A 21,317-nucleotide genomic window follows, 5' to 3' on the forward strand; every position below is an offset into this window, starting at 1 on the left:
CTACTTCTGGCTTTTTGGTCATTAATTGGAGATAAAAGTCTCATGGACTTTCCTGCCAGGGCTGGCTTTGAACTGTGATCCTCAGATCTCTCCTTCCTGAGTAGCTAGGATTACAGGTATAAACCACTGGTGCCTAGCTTGGAATCTTGTTTTGGCCTGCATTCTTGTGTGCAGACAAGAGTGCCTTCCATTCATTATGGCCAAAGGATTTCTTCACCTGGACTTTTCTGATACTGAAAATAGACTTCCCTCTTATTCAGGGTTTTCTGACTTTGATCAGGTGCTCAGGGACCTGCTCTAGTATGCTGTTCCTTGCATTTAATATCAAAGGATGACTCTCAAAACCATTTCTCAATCAAATCATTAGCATGCTTACTCTCACAGCTTCTTTTCCCAGTAATTAATTTTAAAGTATATTTCAGAAGCTTGCAAAGTTTTAAATTAGTCATCTGAGAAATTCAGGGGAATATCAGAGGAAGGATTAGTTTGGAGGAATGAGGTCAAATGTTGCTGGTTAGCACCTTGTCCCAAAATTGCTCTGAAATCAATGTGATTCTCCAGGCTGGCAGTCCTTTTCCTTCTTCTGATCTTGATGTCAATATCAGATTCATTTCTTCAGGATTAAAGGAACAGATTTACAACCAAGCCACTGGCTCTCCAAGTAGCTTTTCATATCTATATTTTTTGTTGGTCGTGGGCTTGAACTCAGGGCCTGGGTGCTGTCCCTGAGCTTTTTTGCTCAATGCTAGTGCTATACCACTTTGAACCACAGTGCTACTTCTAGTTTTCTGGTGGTTAATTGGAGATAAGAGTGTCACAGACTTTCCTGCCTGGGCTGGCTTCGAACCGCAATCCTCAGATCTCAGCTTTCTGAGTAGCAAGGATTACAGGTGTGAGCCACTGGCATCTGGCAAGCTTTTCATATTTACCTGAATGGAAGTGTAGTCCTCAAAGCCATAAATATCCAAGTTGCCATCCAGCAAGAAATCACCCCCAAACTCTACTGCCAACACACAAACTTTTTTCTATTGGAACCCTTCAATCCTGACTCCATTTCAGCCCATCAATTTCCTTTCTTCCCTATTAATGCCATGAGTACCACTTACAGGATATTTCTCTTGATAGAAGTAGCTTCATGTGCAGATAAAGTGTCTTTTCATATATGTTGTCTCTCTTCTTGCCGTTCTAATCTTGAAGAAGAAAGTAAATCTTGATCTTGGCTTCCCAGAGGGTATTTATTTATTTGCGGCTTCACAAAGTTTCCACAGGTTGCTATGACTTGGAAATTCTACTTGTGTCATCCACAGCTCTTCTTATTTCAAACCAAGGTCATGGCAGGTGTCTGCAGGGCCTCGTGGCTGAGCAGCCTCTGGGGCAAAGTCCAGACTTATGTCCTGGGCTGACCCTGGCTTAGCCACCCTTAGGCAAGGGCAGGATTCTGAAGATGGATGCACTTAGTTTTTGCTTTGGGACTGTAGCTGGATATGCAGGTTATGCTTCTCAAGATCTTCTAGTCTTCTTAGAAGATAGAGTCTGTCTGTGAACATTAAGAAGAGTGACAGGCTACATCAAAGCAATTAGAAATAAGAGTAGGGTGTGTGAAAGGAAAGTACATACCAGGAGAATTTGAGGGCAGTCAGAATAAGTAGCAAAAAAGATACCACTGATGTTTTTAAAATTGCCTGTCACCAAACAAGCAAATATTTGCAGAAACTGTTTAAGACAGCTGGGCACAGGTGCTAGGTAATCCTAGCTACTCAGAAAGCTGAGACCTGGAGGATCGCTGCTCAAAAGTCAGTTTGGGCAGAAAAATCCATGAGACTCCATCTCCTGTTTACTGGTGTGAAGCCAGGCTGGAGTTGTGGCCAAGTGGTAGAGTGTCAGCTGAGAATCTGAGACCTTTATTTCCTGTCCTGGTATCTGCATAGAAAAAGGAAGAAAGGAAGAGGGGGTATGGGGAAGGGGAAAGATTATTTAGGCCATCCAAGAACAAGGAAATGTCTTTGTAGGAGAAAAAAGTTTCAAGCCCTTTGTCTAAGGAAGCAGCAGATCCCTGATTGAGACTGATTTCTGTATGCAGCATTATGACCTCTTTTATAAGGTTTTAGTACAATTCCTGTTCATAATTTCTCTATATAAGACGAAAGAAGTTTGCAACCAGCAAAGCCCTGAAACAGTCATCTGTCCCTTTTTCTTTGTCCCTTTTTCTAAATGAGGAAAGTGGGCCCCAGAGAAGAATAAAATGATATAGAAAAATAATGAAATATGACATACCTGGTATCTGTAGGCTCCTTTGGTTGTGTAACACTCTCATAGGTAGTCCACTTGTTAGGACTGCAGGTGGTGATTCTAGCTGTCCCTTTTTGAACAGTTACCATGTGCAGATCCTTGAGGAGCACAAGGCTGTGGACATTTAACACAACTCTGATCTTACCAGTGAAGCCCATTTGATGTTAGAAACATCCCAATTTTGTTCTTATTTGCTAAACTTCAAAAAGTTGTACAAGGGGGTTGCAAGGTAACTTGTTGATTTAAGTGTCACCCCTTCCATCGCTCTCCCCCTGAAAGTCTGTTCTCTTCCCCAGACTCATCTCACTTTTCCACTTTTTTTTTTGTCGTGGGGCCTGAACTCTGGGCCTGGGCGCTGTCCCTCAGCTCTTCAGCTCAAGGCGAGCGCTCTACCACTTGAGCCACAGTGCCCCTACATTTCCACTTCTTTTATCACATGTGAACACTGGGTATACTGGCTTGATTTATCCCCAGTTCCCTTTTTCATTCATTCTCACAATGCCCCCTCCCAACACTTCCCCCTCTTAAAATCTCATTCAGCTTCCTGATTCTCATTTTGTTAAACTGATAATTGTTCTAAGGTTTACTCTATGCAGTTTCACTCTGGCATATATTATATTTTAGTAACTTAATCTTAAGTGTATGTATATGCCCTTGTGTATTTACACAGGAGGTTATATTTTGGGACCCACAAATCTGTCTATATCTCACATTTTTATTTGAACCATTCATCTATTGCAAGGACATCATTTGTTTAGGGTGGCACAGCTAACTAGTAAGCCACAGACGCAAGCGATCAGACTTTCAATCTTCTAGTAATTAGTTAATAGACTCTTATTTAGTTATTTGTTTATTTAGTGATGCTGGAGGTTGAACTTGGGGCCTTGCACTTGCTAGGCAGATGCTCTACTACTGAGCCATGACTCAAGCCTGGTTTTGCTGTAGATATTTTGAAATAGGGTCTAGCTTTATGCCCAGGCACCTAGCAAGACCCTAGTGAGGACCTTGTCTCAAAAATAATGCAAAAAACCCAACTGGGTGCTGTTGGGTCCCTGGCTTTTTGGGAGGTTTGGAGGGTCACTGAGGCCAGCCTGGGCAGAAGAGTTCATGAGACTCCTTCTTAAACCATATATAGGGGTGTCATGTACCTGTCATCTTCAGCAACGTAAGACTGAAATTGGAAAGATAATGAAATTGGAAAGATAATGATTCCAGCCCTGTCCAGCCCAGGTAGGTAAGTCCATGAGACTCCAGTGATGAAAGGCTGGGAAGTATTGATGTACACCTGTTATCCCACCAACAATGGGAAGCTTAAAATAGGTGGATTATGGTCCAGGTGTGCATCACTGCAGGAATTGAAGCTAGTGCAATAAGGAATTGAAAGTGTGGCTCAGCCATAGAGAGAGAGCCTGCCTAGCAGGCAGAGAGTCTCTGTGTTCAAACCCTAGTACTACCAATACAAGTCCAATACAACAACAATAACATACATCCAAGAGGGATAATAAAGAGGAGAGAAAGTGAATCAGATTTAAAAAAAAAAACTATGTGCATGTATGCAGGTACCACAATGCAATCCCTTTGTATAATTAATACATGTTGGTGTAAATAAAGAAAACCAATGTGAAACAAAACCCAAGACCCAAAAAAAGAAGGCCACGTGTTCTGAGTATATAGGTCTCAGGTATCCTGGCTGCATTGTGGGATAAATTGTAGGGCATTTAACATGAATAACAGCAGTTAAGCAGTTAAGAGCTTGGGGCTCTTGCTTATTGTATGTTAAATGCTGCGGATGAGAACCAGGTGAGTGCTGAACCACCCACTGCCCACTTTGCCCACCCAGCTCTCGTCCCTACTCCACACAAACCCTGTCCCATGGGTCAGTGGGCAAATCACCTCATTTTTGCTTTCACTAGTTGGTTGCATTGAATGTTTTTTCCTTATAAGATCACATTTTATAACACTTTCTAGGAACTTGACTTTTAACCTTTTAACGTGGAATGATGGCAAAATCAAAGAGATTGACTCACCCTCATGGTAATTATGGGCTGTCTGACTCAACCATGCTATCCAGTGTAAGTTCAATTGAAAAATAATTTGTGGGTGATTAGGTTAATGGTCAATTGGCTCGAATGCTTTTATCTCTTACTATCTTGTCCGATGTGTTATTTGACTATTACATATATCATTCTCCTAAATTTAAATTTTCATTTTCTAGTCTTTGTAAGGCCTTGTAGTTATGTGTATCTTGGGGTTTGGGGACCACCTTTGGAACAAAGACCAAGGAAAAGCTGGGTAATCTCATTTCAGTTAGATGCTTCATTCTTTTCTGTAATTAGAAAACTGCATACAAATTAAGGTCGCTGTGTTTATTTGTGTGTGTGTGTGTGTGTGTGCATGAGCACACAAATGTGCACACGTGTGTACCAGTAGTGGGTTTGAACTCAGGGCCTGAATGCTATCCCTTAGTTTATTTCTCTCAAGGCTAGCACTCTACCACTTGAGCCACAGTTCCACTCTGGCTTTTTGGTGGTTTTCATGGCTTTTGCTGCCCCAGTTAGCTTTGAACCATGATCCTCAGATCTCAGCCTCCTGAGTAGATAGGATTACAGGCACCTAGCTAGATTACCATATCCTGAAGTCATAATCATGGTATCATACAGAAATTTATCCATTAATTAATTAAATTATCCATTTAGAGAGTGATGGATATGTTGCATGTAAGGATGGGAAAGAATAAGATACTGATATGGATGTTAAGGATGATTTCTGTGTGTGTGTGTGTGTGTGTGTGTGTGTGTGTGTGTTAGTATGTGTGTATATGTGTGCTATTACTAGGGCTTGAACTCAGGGCCTTGTGCTCTCCTTTGGTTTTTATTCTCAAGCCTAGCACTCTTAGCATTTGAATCACAGCTCTACTTCTGGCTTTTTACTAGTTAATTGGAGATCTTTTATACTTTTCTGCTTGGACTGGTTTCATATTATGAACCTAGGGTGACTTTTTTCTAAAATCAACATGTTATATACTAGAGAGGTAAAAAAAAAAAAAAGTTCTTTTATGGTTAGATGTTACACAAATGCTGCAGGCAAGAAAACTCCCTAGGAAACTGAGTGCCAGTGGTTCACACTTGTAATCCTAGCTATTCAGGAGGCTGAGATCTGAAAATGATGGTTTGATGCCCGCCTGAGCAGGAAAGTCCATGAAACTCTTATTTCCTATAAACTACTCCAAAAAAAGCCAGAAGCAGAGCTGTGGCTCACGTGGTATAATGCTAGCTTTGAGCACAAAAGCTCAGAGACAGCACCCAAGCTATGAGTTCAAGCCTCAAGACTGACACAGGAAGGAAGAAAGGAAGGAAGGAAAGGAGGGAGGGAAGCAAAGGAAGGAAAGAGAGAAAAAAGGAAGAAAGAAGAAGAGAAAAAGAAAAGAAATAGGAGCCCCTTAAGAAAGGAAGGAAGGGAAGAAAGAGAAAGCCCTTAGGAGTTCAGAGTTCCTAGGCAGATGTGTGCGGGGAGTCGGCCATTGGAGGTGGGTGGGATTCAGATTTGGAGAAAACCGGAGGCTAGAATGTGTAAGTGAATGTGAATGTGGAGAGGTGTCAGCCATGTTCCTCCAGCTCTGAGGGCCTCTCTGCTCTGCCAGGCAGAACTCAGCATTTGGATTCAGATCATCTTCCCACTCCTCCCTGCCCCCCACCCCCTTGTACTCCCACCAAAGCATAGAATGGTCTGGAGATTTCCTGTGGCCTTTGTCCTCAGCACATAGCTGGCCAGGCTAAGGCAGGTTACCTAATGGCAGGTGAGGACCCTGTCTTCATACAACTCTACAACCCTTGTGGGGTTTCTCTCATAGGTTTTCTACCCCCACGGTGTCCACCTTCAGTGGCCAGAATTGCTCCCAGATTTCTGTCCCTTTTCTAACAACCCCTGACACTTCCCCATTCAGATTTGTGTCCCCAGGCCCAGTTAATATATCATCTTATCATGAGCTGAACCTTGGAGTATTATTACCACTGGCACCTATAAATTGCACACCTCATGACCATAAGTAATCTGTGTTCAGCCTCATCTTCTCATCAGATGGGAGTTGAGAATTGGGATGGGTTAGGGACCAGTTTGCCAAGCAGGAGAATGAGGCTTTAAATCGCACTGTCAAAGTGTTAGGACTTTGCCCTGTGAACACGGAGGGATCTTTGGAACTTTATGAATAGGAGATGTACATAATAAAAAGGGTAACAATTCCCATCCGTATTTGATGGAAATAAGGTTTTATTGGGTTGGATTTCTCTCTTCTGTTGTGACCTATTTTTACTCATTTTCCTCCCAGTAATATAGTAAAACTTGATTTCTTCCGTTAAGGTAGATTCTTTTCTCTTTATTCTCTGCTTTTCTCCAGGCAGCTGGAAGAACTTATTAGCCCTGTGATTTTCCTTATCTGTCTTGCTGTGACAACCTCATTGCTGATCTAACTTCCAGCTTCTGCTTTTACAATCTTCTTATGCAAACACATCATATACCTTTTTCCCTCCATGGCCTCCAAAAGTCATATTCTGAATTTGATCTCTCAACTAGAGCAGGCTTACATTATACTTACTTTCTGGTGCCAATACTGCCGATACTGGGACTTGAACTCAGGACTTGGGAACTGTCCTTTAGCTTTTGGAACTGCAGCTCCACTTCTAGCTTTTTAATTGTTTGTTGAAGATAAGAGTCTCTTCTTGCCCAGGCTGGCTTCAAAACTGATCCTCAGATATCATCCTCCTAAGAGCTGAGGTGTGAGTCACTTCATTCTTGCAAGTCCTTTGTTTTAGGCCTTTTCAGTCTTTGGGAATTAATGCATGGCACAATGAACATGAGCTCCTTCCCTTTCCCTTGATCGAGGACTGGATTTCAGTCCAAGTAACCTAGCATTTTTATTGTTTCCTTCATAACTCTCCCCAGGTTTATTAAAGTTTCTAATTTGAGCTCACTGTGCTAGACAGACACTAGACTACTTCACTTTCAAGAGGATTTCTCTGTATGTGCCAATCTTGAAGCTTAGTGATGTGAAGTACACACATACACACTACACATAGTAGAACTTTCAAGGAGAAATTTTGTATTGTTTTATTGGACTCTTTGAATATCTCCACCCCTGTGGTGAAAGATGATTACTCTCCTGAGAAATGGCTTTAAAACAAGACAAAAAAAAAAAACCACATACACAAGTAGAAAAAGAAATAACATCCCTAACCCATCTGCCTATATTTCTATATCACACGAATTGAATAGTTTGAGATGTGAAAATAAATAGCTGTTTTCATTAGAGAACATGAAAAGAGTCCATTTTACTGAGGGGATAGGTTATAAAATGGGAGGGGGTGTTTTCCCAGTTGTGTGAGAAGTGTAGACTTTCAGAGTCAGGGTTTGTAAAGAGGATCGGTGCTTGGCATGGTGTGGACTTTAAGTACCCTTCAGAGACCAGGACTCGGGTGTTTGGTTCTTAGCCTGTGCTGCTACCAGGAAGAAGAGGAACCTTGAGAAGGCAGAGCCTAGCAGAAGGAACTTAGGTCATTGGTGGGCCCTTGAAGGAAATATTAGAACACCAGTCTCTTTCTTTCTTTCCTTCTGTACTTCTCTGCTGCCATCCAGTGAGCAGTTTCCTTTTCCATGAGCTCCTGCTGAGCCGAAATAAACCTGTTTTATTAAGGAACTTTCCTACTAGGAAAGAAAAGTGCAGACTGCTGATACAGAGTCCAAGTACACAGGCAGTGTCTGAAGACCTTCTGTAGACATATTTATAAATGCAGGTGAGCACACAGATCCACCTGTGTGTGGTGATATTAATTTGTAACTCCAGTATAGAGTCTTTGGGTAACTGTTATCAGTGGAACACTGTACATAGAAAAGTCAACATTGTATATGGAAGTGGAATTTTCCAAACCTATTCTTTGACTCTAGGGAGAATACTGGTAATACATTTCTCATTGGATACAAAACCTGGTTCCAATGGAATGATTGAAAGTATTGTGAGGTGGTAATTTCAGGTTTGAATATTGTGACAGCAGGTGGAGCTAACACTAGGAATTCTATTTCTAGGCCATTTAAAAAGCAGCAAGAGATACAAAACTTACATTAGTGTGCTTATATTGCAGAGCTTTAAGAATAGTAAATTATTAGCTTTGGGAAGTGATCACATTGTTACAACAGGAGAGCCAAGCTCAGCGAAGCCTCTGTCTTTTCAGAAAAGGGATTTGGTTTGTATGTGTATCCTTCTGGAAGACAGCATGGGGGCAGGGCATGCTAGAAAGCACAATTTAGTATGTCCTCAGTGCTTTGACCCCTCCCCTTCGAGTCAAAATCAACTTTATATAAAATATAAGGTGTGTTACTGGGGGAGCAGTATAAAAGAACTCGATCAGTGTACCAAGTTACTTGTGTTATTTATTAGATTCTTTCTAAGCTGTAATAAAACATACAATTTAAATCTGCATACATTTTTCTCCTAATAAAAACTAAAGAACATTTGCTTTTTAATACTCCAAGAGTGTGAAATACAGGCCTGGATATTTTATAGCTCCAAATACATATGTGGCATCCGAATACATAATGTATTTGGTTTTTAGCATATATTCACGGTTCAAAATAATAGATTTCTTTATGACATTTTCATACACACATATAACGTTCTTAGATTATGTTCTCCACTTCTGCTCGGCTTTCTCTTGTTCCCCTTCCCCCAGGTCCCCTTTCCTTTTCCCAGGTAATCTCTTTCTACATTGTGTGTGTGTGTGGAGGGGGGTGGAGGGGGGGGCAGGAGGCTTGGACTCAGGGCCTAATGCTGTGCTCTCACACAGTTTCTTGGCTCATAGCAGGCACTATACCACTACACACTCATGCATCAAACCGTAGGACTGTGCCATAGCCCCATCATTTCTCTAAGTCAGATGCAGTGATAAATCAAGTGCATTTTCCCACTCTCTGAATTTTGTTTATTTTGTACTAGATTATCGTCTATATATTGAAGTTGGAGTTTCTACAATGACAGTTCATTTTGCTGGCTATGTGAATAAAGTGACCTACTTTCTGGGCATTACTTTGCAGTTATAAGATGAGTTGTAAGTTCTTCTAAATTATAAACACATCTTAATGCTTTTTGCTGAAAACTAGAAATAACATCTTCCTACTTTTTTGTTTCTGTTTTAGTTTTGGTCGTTGATGGGTCTCAAACTCGGACTTTTTTGCTGAAGGCTAGGGCACTACGAACTTGAGCCACAGTACTACTTCCAGTTTTTTGGTGGTTAATTGGGGATGAGTCTCTGCCCAAGCTGGCTTTGAACCATGATCCTCAGACCTCAGCCTCCTGAGAAGCTAGGATTACAGATGCGAGCTACTGGTCTCTGGTTCTAGTTGTTCTTTTTAGCCGTACTGAAGTTTGAATTCAGGGCTTGAGTTCACTAAGCAAATGCTCTGTCCTTTTAGCCACCCCTAACTTTTTTGCTTTGGTTATTTTTCAGGTAGGATCTTGTGTTTTTGCCCAGAACCATCCTCAGGCCATTGTCCTCCTACCTTTGGCTTCCCACATAGCTAGGATATCTGGCTTGTTAAATTGAAATGGAGTCTAGCTAACTTTTATGCTTAGGCTGGCCTTCAGCCTGGGTCTTTCTGATCTCTTTCTCCAAAGTAGATGGGATTATAGATATGAGCTACCATGCTCAGCTTTTATTTGTTCTTATTTGTTCATTGCATATTACTTATTCAGCAAACATGTAATAGCTGTCCACGACATGTAGAACACAGGCAAAGTCTTAGAGATGAAATTCTGGACAGTGCAAACTACTTTCCCTGCAAGTGTGAACAGATAATTACCACAGATCCTAATCACAAACACTGGACTCCATCACAGCAAAGTGACTTTACTAGGAGAAATCAGGGAAGCCTCAAAGATGGAGATGATGCTCAAGCTACATCTGGAAGGAGATAGAAGCAGAAATAAAGGAGAAGGTGCTTTTCAGGTGGTATGCTTCTATAACCAAAGGTAGCAGGTGCTCAGAGCACTGGGGATTTTGCTAGGGAGACCACCATAAAATCTGCCATCATCAATGAAGAAATTAATGAAGAATTGAAGCCTGGTGCTGGTGGCTCACACCTATAATCCTAGCTACTCAGGAGGCTGAGATCTGAGTATCGTGGTTCAAAGCCAGCCTGAGGAGGAAAGTCCATGAGACTCTTATCTCTATAAACCACTCAGAAAACAGGAAGTGGCACTGTGGCTCTAGTGGTAGAATGCTTGCCTTGAGCTGAAGTGCCTAGGCCCAGAGTTCAAACCACTTGACTGTCAAAAAAAAAAAAAAAGGAAAGAAAGAAAAGAAAAGAAATTAAAATTTCAACAGCTCCAGAAGCAACTTAATTTATTTGCTTTTGAGGTTCATGAAATTAATGTTGTGGATATGCTCTTCTGTCAGTATGGCTGACTAAACTTCAATGTTAACTTCAGCTAGCATTTTAAAGTATGTTCTCTGGTCACTGGGCGACTCAATGGCAGTGGACCTACATCATCAGTTGCTATCCTTCGCATCTACAGGGAGGGGGAAGGGCTACCCATGCTAATTTAGTACAGTGCAGTCAACCCCATGGAGCGCAGGTGCTGTGCTTCAGCCACGTGCACATGGTGTCAGTACTGAACATGCACAGACTTTGTCCGTCTGCCCTTAACACTAACAATTATTTACATAGCTTATATCACTATTGGGCATCGTGAGATGACTTAAGGTATTTGGCAGGATAGGTGTTGGTTGGACATAGTCCAGATGCCCCAGTGGATGCTGGGAAATGTGCCTTGCTTGCTTCTCTGCAGCTTCCCCTTAGTTGTTTGTATAGCATTGGATGCTTGTCATATTCCAGTCACAACTCCTCCCCACCAGTCTTCCTCTTTATCCAGACTTCATCTTTTTTAAAATTCTATTTTAAATTTTATTTTTTGAGCTTGTAGTACTTGAACTCAGGGCCTGGGCACTGTCCCTGAGCCTCTTTATGCTCAAGGCTAATACTTTACCACTTGAGCCACAGTGCCACTTCTGAATTTTGAGTGGTTAGTTGGAGATAAGAGTCTCATGGGAATTTTTCTGCCCAGCCTGCCTTCAAACCAAAATCCTAAGATCTCAGCCACCTGAGTAGCTAGGATTACAGGTGTGAGCCACTGGCATCCAACTCTCCTCTCCTTAAAGCACCCCTCAACTCAGAATTTATAGGTTATGCTTGCCGTCTTATTTCCACCCCACCACAAACATTCCAAGCCTAAAGCTACTGTGGCAGCCATGTCTGTAGATAGTCATTTCTCTGGGACTGAGAGAACCAACAAAATTGCAGGACTGGAAGTAACGTTTTTCAGATCACTTCTGTGATAAAGATGATCAGGCCAGGCGTCGGTGGCTCCTGCCTGTAGTACGAGCTACTCAGAAGGTTGACAACTAAGGATCATGGTTTGAAGCCAGCCAGGGTAGGAAAGTCTGTAAGACTCTTATCTCCAATTAACTACCAAAAAAGCTGGGAGGGGAGCTGTGGCTCAAGTAGTAGGTAGAGCTCTATCCTTGAGCAAAAGAAACTCAGGGATAAGCACCCAGGCCTTGAGTTCAAACCCCAATACTGGCACCCCCCAAAAAAAATTGCAATCAGATCATGACAATTCTCAACTCAAACCTTTTATTGCTTCCTATTGCAATTTAAATGAAGCCCAGATTATTCCCTTTGGCTCAAGAGGACCTATGAGATCTGACCCTGCCTCCTGTACCAGCCTTGTCTTCTCTCCTTCCCTCTCTCCCACTTTCCCCCTCCCTTTTTCACTCTCTCCCTCTTTGGTCTTCTCACGGTTTTCCAGGTTTTCCAGCCATACGTGGCCTCTTTTCATTTTCCCACCTTCCCAACTGGTGATCTTGGCATAGACTGCTTTCATTGATGCTTAGGTCTTATCTAAGTATCTCCTGTAAGAGGCCTCTCCCTCACTAGGCTGTGCTCCAAGTGTTCCCCCAGTCTCTTTCTGTGGCCTAGTGTGCTCATGTGGCTCTTACCTAATGACCCCCTATATCCCAACTGAGCCAGTGTTTTCCTTGGAACCAGACTCTCTTCCCTGTATGTTTCCAGAGAGTCCTAAAAAATATAAATCTGAATTGGTTTTTTTTTTATTAAATCTTTGACTTTTTAAAATTAAATCCTTGACTTTGAATAAGAGAACCTAGGCAAATTAAGGGGATTATTATTAGCATTAGCATTTTTTTTTTTTTTTGGTCAGTTGTGGGGCCTGAACTCTGGGCCTGGGCGCTGCCCCTCAGCTCTTCAGCTCAAGACTAGTGCTCTACCACTTGAGCCACAGAGCCCCTTCTGGCTTTTTCTGCTTATGTGGTGCTGAGGAATCGAACCCAGGGCCTCATGCATGCAAGGCAAGCACTCTACCACTGAGCCACCTTCCCAGCCCCTATTTTTGGCATTTTTAAACTGTTTTAGAGCTGGGCTGCTGGTGGCTCATGCCTGTAATCCTAGCTACTCAGGAGGCTGAGATCTGAGGTCATGGTTCAGAGCTAGCCCAGGCAGGAAAGTCTGTGAAACTCTTATCTCCAATAAATCACTAGAAAACTGGAAGTGGCATGATGGCTCAAGTGATAAGAGCACTAGGCTTGAGCTGAAAAGCTGAGAGACAGTGCTCAGGTCCAGAGTTCAAGCCCTATGACCGCCACCACCAACAACAAAAAATACAAAAAATCTATTTTAGAACAAAAAAAGTCTATTTTAGGAAAGATAGGCTGAACACCCGTGGCTTTACTACAAAGCAAAATGTCCCATGTGGTTTATTACATGAGTTGGTCTATTTTTAAAACAGAATGATAGCTTTTTAAAAATGGAAATCAAGCATTATAAAAATGAACTTCTCTCTCTAAATATATATACACACACATATTGAGCTCAACTCACATGTTTAAATTCTTGGCTCTGCTTCTTAAACCTACTGCAAAGATCACATTAGAATTCAGTTTAATAGACATTGTAAGCACAGTATCCAATCTCACATTATCCTGCTGGGCTCTTTTATTAGGCGAGTCACAGGAAGCTAAGCCCGAAGCTGCTGGGCACATTGTGGGGTGTAGCCAGGGCTGGGAGTAGAGCCAGCTCTATTGTTTATGGAATATTCTCTCCACCTTTATCTGGGGGGTTGCAATTGGTATTGACTTTTGAGAAACTACTTCTCTGACCTGATCTCCCAGTTGGAAGTAAAAAAAAGCACCCTGCTGAAATGACATCTGTTTAGGAAAAAGAGAGAGAGAGAGATCAAAGTAGCATAAAGAAAGAAAATTAGGAGAAACCCTATTTAATAAGTAGCTTTATGCCCATCTTTTAGATCTGTTAGAGGCCAAGTTCAAACTTTCTCAAGGTCGTCGGTCCTTTATCCCTTAGAAAAATCTCCATGAACAGAAGGGTGTCTGCCATTTTCATGATGGATTGCTTAGGGTTGGACTTACTTAGCAAGTAGCCGAATGTCTTTTGTTTTGTTTTGTTCTTTGTCTTTTATTTTGGTCAGTCATGGGGCTTGAGCTCAGGACCTGGGTGCTGTCCCTGAGCTTTATTGCTCAAGCCTCTTTAGCACTTTGAGCTACAGCTCCACTTCCAGTTTTCTGGTGGTTAATTGGAGAGAAGAGTCTCACTGACTTTCCTGCTTTCAAACCTCCATCCTCAGATCTCAGCCTCTTGAATAGCTAGAATTACAGGTGTAAGCCACCAGTGCCCTGCAGAATTTTTTTTTTAACTCTAGGGATAAATACCATTTATGAACATAAGACTATTGGTTTCTTTATGATACTTATTACTATTCATGTCTGGTTTTTTTTTGAGCGATACTCATCCTCACAATGAATTTTTTCCCCCCGACTTCTAGGTTTATCACTTGAGGAATTTGTAAATATTGTTCGGAAAAAGAAGGAAGCTCAACTGTATCGGAATGAGATAAGACACATCTTCACGGCTTTTGATGTGCACTGTAAGTCTCTTTAAAATGTTAAAATGTTTTGATACTAAAAATTGCTGTTAAGGAATTAGAAATAGAAATGACTACTCAGGGAGTCAGATATGCAATATATACTTGGAGAAGTATTTTACTGTAATCTTTTGCTAATATCTTAGGTATTAGTGGGAATTTTGTTTCCTCTATTGTGATCGTAAGTTCTCGGCGTAGACTATTGATGAGATAATATTTGCACTTTTATATAACATAGACTATACCTCTGTACTTACATATTGTACTGCACTGTGGTGACAGCATGGGTGGATATGGGCTAGGGCCACTTGTGAAAGGATAGGAGACTGAACTGCTTCTGCTTACAGCTCCTGTGTTGACCCACATGTGGCTGGGGAGTTGTTTCCCATACTGGCTGTGGCTGAAAAGGTGTCTGCAGATCTCCAACCTCACAGATCCACCCAGAGAAGATGAATGGGGTTTCTAGACTCTGTGTCTTGACTGCTGTTAGGATTTCTTTCTGTATATTAATGTATCATAAATCTAATACTAAATAAGAAACTAAGTGAATCTTGAAGACTGAAATGTTTTTGGCAATTCACAGACTCAAAGCCTAATGGTATTATGGCAGCCATAGCTCTAGGTAGTCTTTTCCCCAGGACTAAAAGAACCAGCCAAAGGCCAGTGCTGGCAATGACCTTCCAAGTAATTTGGAAATGTACTGAAGGGGAGAATTTCACTAGATTCTTAAATTCTCCCACCGAGGTCATCTCAGATTACCTTCAATGTAAGCTCACCTATAAATTACTACTTTCTTTGTAACAGCATATTTAAATAAATATTTGGATTGAAGTAATAGTTCACAGAGTTTACAGAAGTAAGTGAATGTCATATGTTTTCAAATAGATCGTGGATTTTTAACTTTGGAAGATTTCAAAAAGGCATTTAGGCAAGTGGCTCCCAGGTTGCCAGAAAGGACTGTGATTGAGGTGTTCAGGTAAGGCTCTTAAAATCTTGATGTCAGTCTTTACTATTTGATTGACCATTGTCTCTGTGAGTTTATAGTTTTATGGGGAAGTCTGTGCTAATTTTCTGCGGCTGGATACTTCCATCTCAACACAGTATTTCATAGCTCCTGAAAGGCAATCTGTAGTCAGCTGTGACTCCAGCCACACCTCTGACAGTAGCAGGAAGAAAGCGAGCACTTGGTATATTTACATTATCAATCAAAAAGTGTGAATATATATTTTTGAATGTGGATACTGAGGTTCTCCCATGGTGCAGGGTACATGTGGCTCTTGAATTGTCTGGAGAGAGATTATGAGGGTGACTAATGATGGCCTTTGTTTGCTTTCTAAGCTGTGGATGCAGACTGCAGTTCACAGACAGCTGATAAAGTGGTTTAAAGATTATATCATTATCAGCTGGCCTGATAATCCTAGCTACTCTGGAGGCTGAGATCTGAGGATCATGGTTCAAAGTCAGCCTTCAGGAAAGTCTGTGAGATGCTTATCTCCAATAAACCACTAGAAAACAGGAAGTGGCGCTATGGCTCAAGTTGTAGAGTGCTCATGTTGAGCTGAAGAGCACAGGGACAGCGCCCAAGCCCAGAGTTCAAGCCCCATGACAGACAAAAAAAAAAATTATATTGAACTAATCCTGACAAAATGGTCAAGTGGCTTAAAGGTAGTTTCTCTTAGAAATCCACAGATTGAAGGTAATCTTCATAGCACAAGCTCATGTGGATATGGGAAAATGGCAGGGCTCTCTCATCTCTGACATCTGCCATGAACTGTCACCATGTGTGTTAGTTAGGGTTTGGTGAGAGTCACTTCAGCAAAGATGTATATGCATTTCTCTCATGTATAAGAATGGCAACCCACATCTGCATGAAAGTAACAGAGTTGTAAAGGACCTGGGTCTCCCTTTCTTGTTGCTATAGCTTCCTTATACATGGCTGCCCTTTGCTTCAAGATGGCTGCTTAAGTTACAGTCACCAAATCTAAATTCCAGCTAGTTTGTGGCAAAGGAGGCAGATCTGCACTCTTTTTAAAAGGCTGTGTATTTATTAATCCTCCTTATATCCCAGAGACCAGTATTTCCATTGGGGCTATGTACCTCTGCAAGGGAGCAGGTAGAGGAGCTTAGAAAATGTAGGCTCTGCTTTGAACAAGTTATCATGTACCCACTGGCTGACGTGCCAAGGCTGAGAAAGGGGAGGGAACGGATAATGGGAGACATCAGATATTCTCATTAGAGAGAAAATTTAATGAGCCAGCCCTGCTCAATAGAAATCACTGAACAGGTTAGTTGACTCAGGACTCAACATCATCACTACCACAGTGATGTATTTGAAATTCATTTGCTGCACCTGCACAGTTCACAGGCAAACAAACCTGTGCAAGCTACTGAAGAGGGGCAGAGAAGGGCTATACTTTATACTTGCTTCATTCAGTGAAAGTCAATTCTTTTAAGCATACTAGCATCTTTTTATATACTTCTTGAAGAGATGGGTAATTGAATAGCAATGTATTTCTACCTTCTAGAGGTTGTTTTAACAAGGAAAATGGAAAATCTTAACCATTTGCTTTTTAAAAAAGCTGTCCACATTTACTGACCATTTTATGTTTCAGTGGTTATCGTATATGCGGCATTGTAGAGATTTTTTGAAAAATATACTTCCATGTACCCTTTCCTAGTAGAAGCAGTGTTTTAACAATGAGTGAGAAAAGTATCTGTTCCCAGAAGAAGCAAGTGAAAAATGAGAATGTATTCCTTTTAATATAGATATTTGAAAATGTGAATATATTAAAAAATGGTAGGTGCCATATATTAAAAGTTTTCACATCTATACTCACTAAATTGGAAAGAGAGGGTTCTAATCTGGATTCAGAAAAGCTCATGAAGAGTCAATGGTTTTAGGGTACTTTTTTGTGTTTTGTTGTGTTTTTTGATTCATTGGTAGTACTGGGGTATGAACTCAGAGCTTTATGCAGGCTAGCAGATGCTCTACTGCTTGAGCTATGCCCCGAGTCCTTTATGCATTTTCACCTGGGCTGGCCTAGATCATAGTCCTCATATTTATGCATCTTGTGTAACTGGAATAAGAAGTGTGCACCACCTGCCCAGCTTATTGGTTGAGGTGGAGGTCTTGTAAGTTTTTGTCCAGGCCAATCTTGAATCATGATCCTCACCATTTCCACTGGGATTACAGGTGTGAGCTACTGTGCTTGTATCACATTTTTTTTAATGTGAAAGTTTTATAACTAATAAATTTTCATAAGTGACTGTTATATAAGGAAAGATGGACATTTGCTAGCTATGACAAAATAATAATAATAATAACATAACAACAATAATAATGTTTGAAAATCTTGTAAACCATTATTCAAGGATAGAATTAAAAACTGAGATCATTAGGGCCTTTTCTCATTCAGGGATACATAATTGCATGAGACATCTATGATAGCCATTAAAACTAAGTATATAATAAGTTGAAGTTCAAAGCCAGCCTAGGCAGAAAACTCTGTGAGTCTCTTATTTCTAGTTAACCACCAAGAAAAGACAGAAATGGAGCTGTGGCTCAAGTCGTAGAGCAACAGCCTTGAGCAAAAAAACTAAGAGACTGCACCCAGACCCACACTTCAAGCTGTAGTACTGGCACAAAACAATAATAAAACAAAAATAAAAATAAGTTGAACTTCAAGTTGACAAAGGATTAAAACAAAGATGTTCAGTATATCAAGTAACAGTTATTCTTAATGAGTATTACTAGAAATCTCTAGTGACACACTCCATTTCTGTGCCTCCATTACCCTCCCAAAGACAGGTAAAGGAACAAACAAAACAGAAAAGAAAAGAAAAAAAATCTCTGTTCCTGTTTCCTAAAGTTCATTTTGCTAAATACTATTTTCTATCAGAGGCACAGAGGCATTGAGCCTTGCCTTCTCCCCTAAGAGTATCTTCCTTTGGTCTCACTGTGTGTTAATGCCTAGAGTCCTGTATAATTTATTATGTCCCAATGTATTTTAGATGTAGCTTCCACATATGAGGGAAAACATATGCTGTTTGTTCCCCTGAGCTTGCCTTACTTCACTTAGCATGATTTGTTCTAGGTCCATCCATTTCCCTGCAAATAACATAGTATTCTTCTTTCTAATGGTGGTGTAAAATTCCATTGTCTATAGGAACCACATTTTTTGGATCCACTCATCTATTGTAGGGCATCTGGGTTGTTTCCATAACTTGACTATTGTGAATAGTGTGGCAGTGAACGTGGATGTGTGTTTTTACAGTATCCTATCTTATGATGTTCTGGGTAATGCCCAGGAGTGGTATGGCTGGGTTGTAGGGAAGAATATTGAGTTTTTTGAGGAACCTCCAGACTGCTGTCCAGAGTGGTTGTACTAGTTTACATTCCCAACAGTGTAATAGAGTTCCCTTTTCCCCACATCCCCACCAACATTGATTGTTTGGATTTCACAATGTTGGACAATCTAACTAGAGTGTGATGGACTCTCAGAGTTTAAACTGTTACATATTTTTAATTATATTAACAACATAAACCCAGAATAAATGATAAATAAAAATATTAAGTGATGTTGTAAGCTCAAAAAGGAGAGCAAATATTTGTTATAGAAATAGAGATGTGTAACACACAAAGCCCTATTTTTTTGGTACAGTTTTTAAAAATAAGAAAATAAGAATCAGCCTTTGAGACTGTTAGTGATGTAAACTTTGATAATGTTTGTTTTCAAGTCTACATTCATTGTTTTTGCTGGTCATGGAGCTTGAACTCAGGGCCTGGGCACTGCCCTGAGCTTCTTTTGCTGAAAGCTAGTTCTTTACCGCTTGAGACACAGCACCACTTCCAGCTTTTTTGGTTGTTTATTGGAGATATGAGTCTCATAGACTTTCTGGCCCAGGCTGGCTTTGAACCGCAATCCTCAGATCTCAGCCTCCTGAGCAGCTAGGATTACAAATGTAAGCCACTCGTGCCCAGCAAGGCTAAACTCACTTTTTGAGAACCTGGAGTAGCCTTTGGCTTAATCTACCAATGTGAATAGAGTTCATTTCCCAGGCCCAGAGGCACCCAGAAGAAAGCTAATCTCTAATGGTACTCTGTAGGAAGGCAACTAGAAAGGGAAATTTTAACTGAACTCCAAATCCTCTGTGGTTTGAATGACAAAAAAAAAAATTAATCTTTACCATCTTCTACTCAATGACTACAGGTTTTTTCCCAAAGAAATTTCTAAAGATTGAGGAAATTCCTCATACTATGTTTTATTTTGTAAACCAAATCAAGCTTCAATAAAACAATAAACAAACAAGTAATAAATTATTCAAAGAGACTTGGACATTATGCATCAAAGAGTCATTTCGCTTTCTAATGTGAGCAATAATGATGCATCATTCATTAATTCAGAGTGTCACAATAACTAAACAAGACATACATTTATTTATTTATTTATTTGAGTGGAAAGGTGATTTATAGCAGAATTACCATTATATTAGTAAGGTAATTAGTACATTTCTTTTCAAACAGTGTTACCCCTCACTTGTTCTCCCCTGCTTTCCCTCCCCTTTACTCTCCTCCCCCCAAGTTGTAAAGTTCATTTCCAATATAGTGTCTACTGAGTATCGCTGTTGCATTGGTTCACCCTTTGTCCCACTGTTTCTGTGATTCCCCTTCCCTTCCCCAAATCAGATAAATGTATACACAAGACAAAGGGTACAAAAATCAAAAACAGTGACAACAGGGAATAAACCAAAGGGGGAAAAAGAAACAACTGCAAACAGTATACTAGAAAAACCTCTTGTTTCCATTTCTTGGAGTTCATTTCAATAAGTATTATTTTATATGATCATATGCACGTAGCCATTGAGCCCTTTTAATCCTCTGCTAAAACTATCCAAGGAATCCAAGCAGCCAACAACCCATGAAGTGGGCTATAGACTTAAAAGAGAAACTTCTCTGAAGAAAAAATAAGAATAGCCAATAGACATATGAAAAAATGTTCAACATCTCTGGCTATAAAAGAAATGCAAATCAAAACAACATTGAGATTCCATCTCACCCTAGTTAGCATGGCCACTATCAAGGGAATGCTACTACATATTTTGTTAGTGAGAGTGTAAACTTGTTCAATCACTCCGGAAAGCAATGTGGAGGTTCCTCAAAAGACTAAATATAGAGCTCCCCTATAACCCAGCAATCCCACTCCTGGGCATTTACTCAAATGACCACAAACAAGGCCACACTAAAGCCACCAGCACAACCATGTTCACTGCAGCATTATTTACCATAGCTAAGATATGGAATCAACCCAGATATGCCCCTTAGCAGATAAATGGATCAAAAAGACATGGTATATATACACAGTGGAATACTGTGTTTCTATCAGAATGAATGACATTGCCCATTCATAAGGATATGGAATGACTTGGAAAAAAATTATAGTAAGCAAAGTAAGCCAGACCCAAAGAAACATAAATATTTAAGGTAGTGGAATGCTTAAATATTGTGGTGATATTTAGTGATTTTATCATGAATAATTAGTGTGCCCTGTATGTCTGCATGCATGCATGCATGTATAGATGTATGAATACATGTATGTTGGTACCAGGCCTTTAACGCTAGGGCCTTGAACCCTTGTTCCTTTTACTTTTTTTGCTAATGACCAGCACTCATCATTTGAACATGCTTTCAGCCTCACTTTTTGCGGTCTTGACTTTTCTACCCCAGCTGATTTCTAATTTCTTTTTTTTTTTTTTTTTTGGTCGGTCGTGGGGCTTGAACTCTGGGCTTGGGCGCTGTCCCTCAGCTCTTCAGCTCAAGGCGAGCACTCTACCACTTGAGCTACAGCGCCACTTCCCCCCAGCTGATTTCTAACTGAAAAAACTGCACCTCTAACTCAGATCTCAGCTTCCTGAATAGAGATGATTATGGGTATTAGCCTCCAGTGCCTTGCCAGTTTTATTTCTTATTAATCCAAACTAATTGTGCAAAGAGGTTTCACTGTGATACTTATATATACAGAATGTACTTTGG

The 21,317-nt window shown here is 40.6% G+C and overlaps 1 protein-coding gene across 2 annotated transcripts in view; it reads left to right on the forward strand.

Annotated features, from left to right (window-relative positions):
* Window positions 1-21,317, forward strand: part of Efcab11 (EF-hand calcium binding domain 11) — a 136,310-nt gene that overhangs the window by 5,131 nt on the left and 109,862 nt on the right. For both annotated transcript variants that reach the window (XM_013014213.1, XM_013014220.1), the window contains exons 4-5: window positions 14,189-14,290; window positions 15,173-15,263. In XM_013014213.1, coding sequence (XP_012869667.1) covers window positions 14,189-14,290; window positions 15,173-15,263 — 193 coding nt within the window. The remainder of the gene's footprint in view (window positions 1-14,188; window positions 14,291-15,172; window positions 15,264-21,317) is intronic.

The sequence above is a fragment of the Dipodomys ordii genome, unplaced genomic scaffold (genome assembly GCF_000151885.1).
Source record: "Dipodomys ordii isolate 6190 unplaced genomic scaffold, Dord_2.0 Scaffold2, whole genome shotgun sequence".
Lineage (NCBI taxonomy): Eukaryota > Metazoa > Chordata > Mammalia > Rodentia > Heteromyidae > Dipodomys > Dipodomys ordii.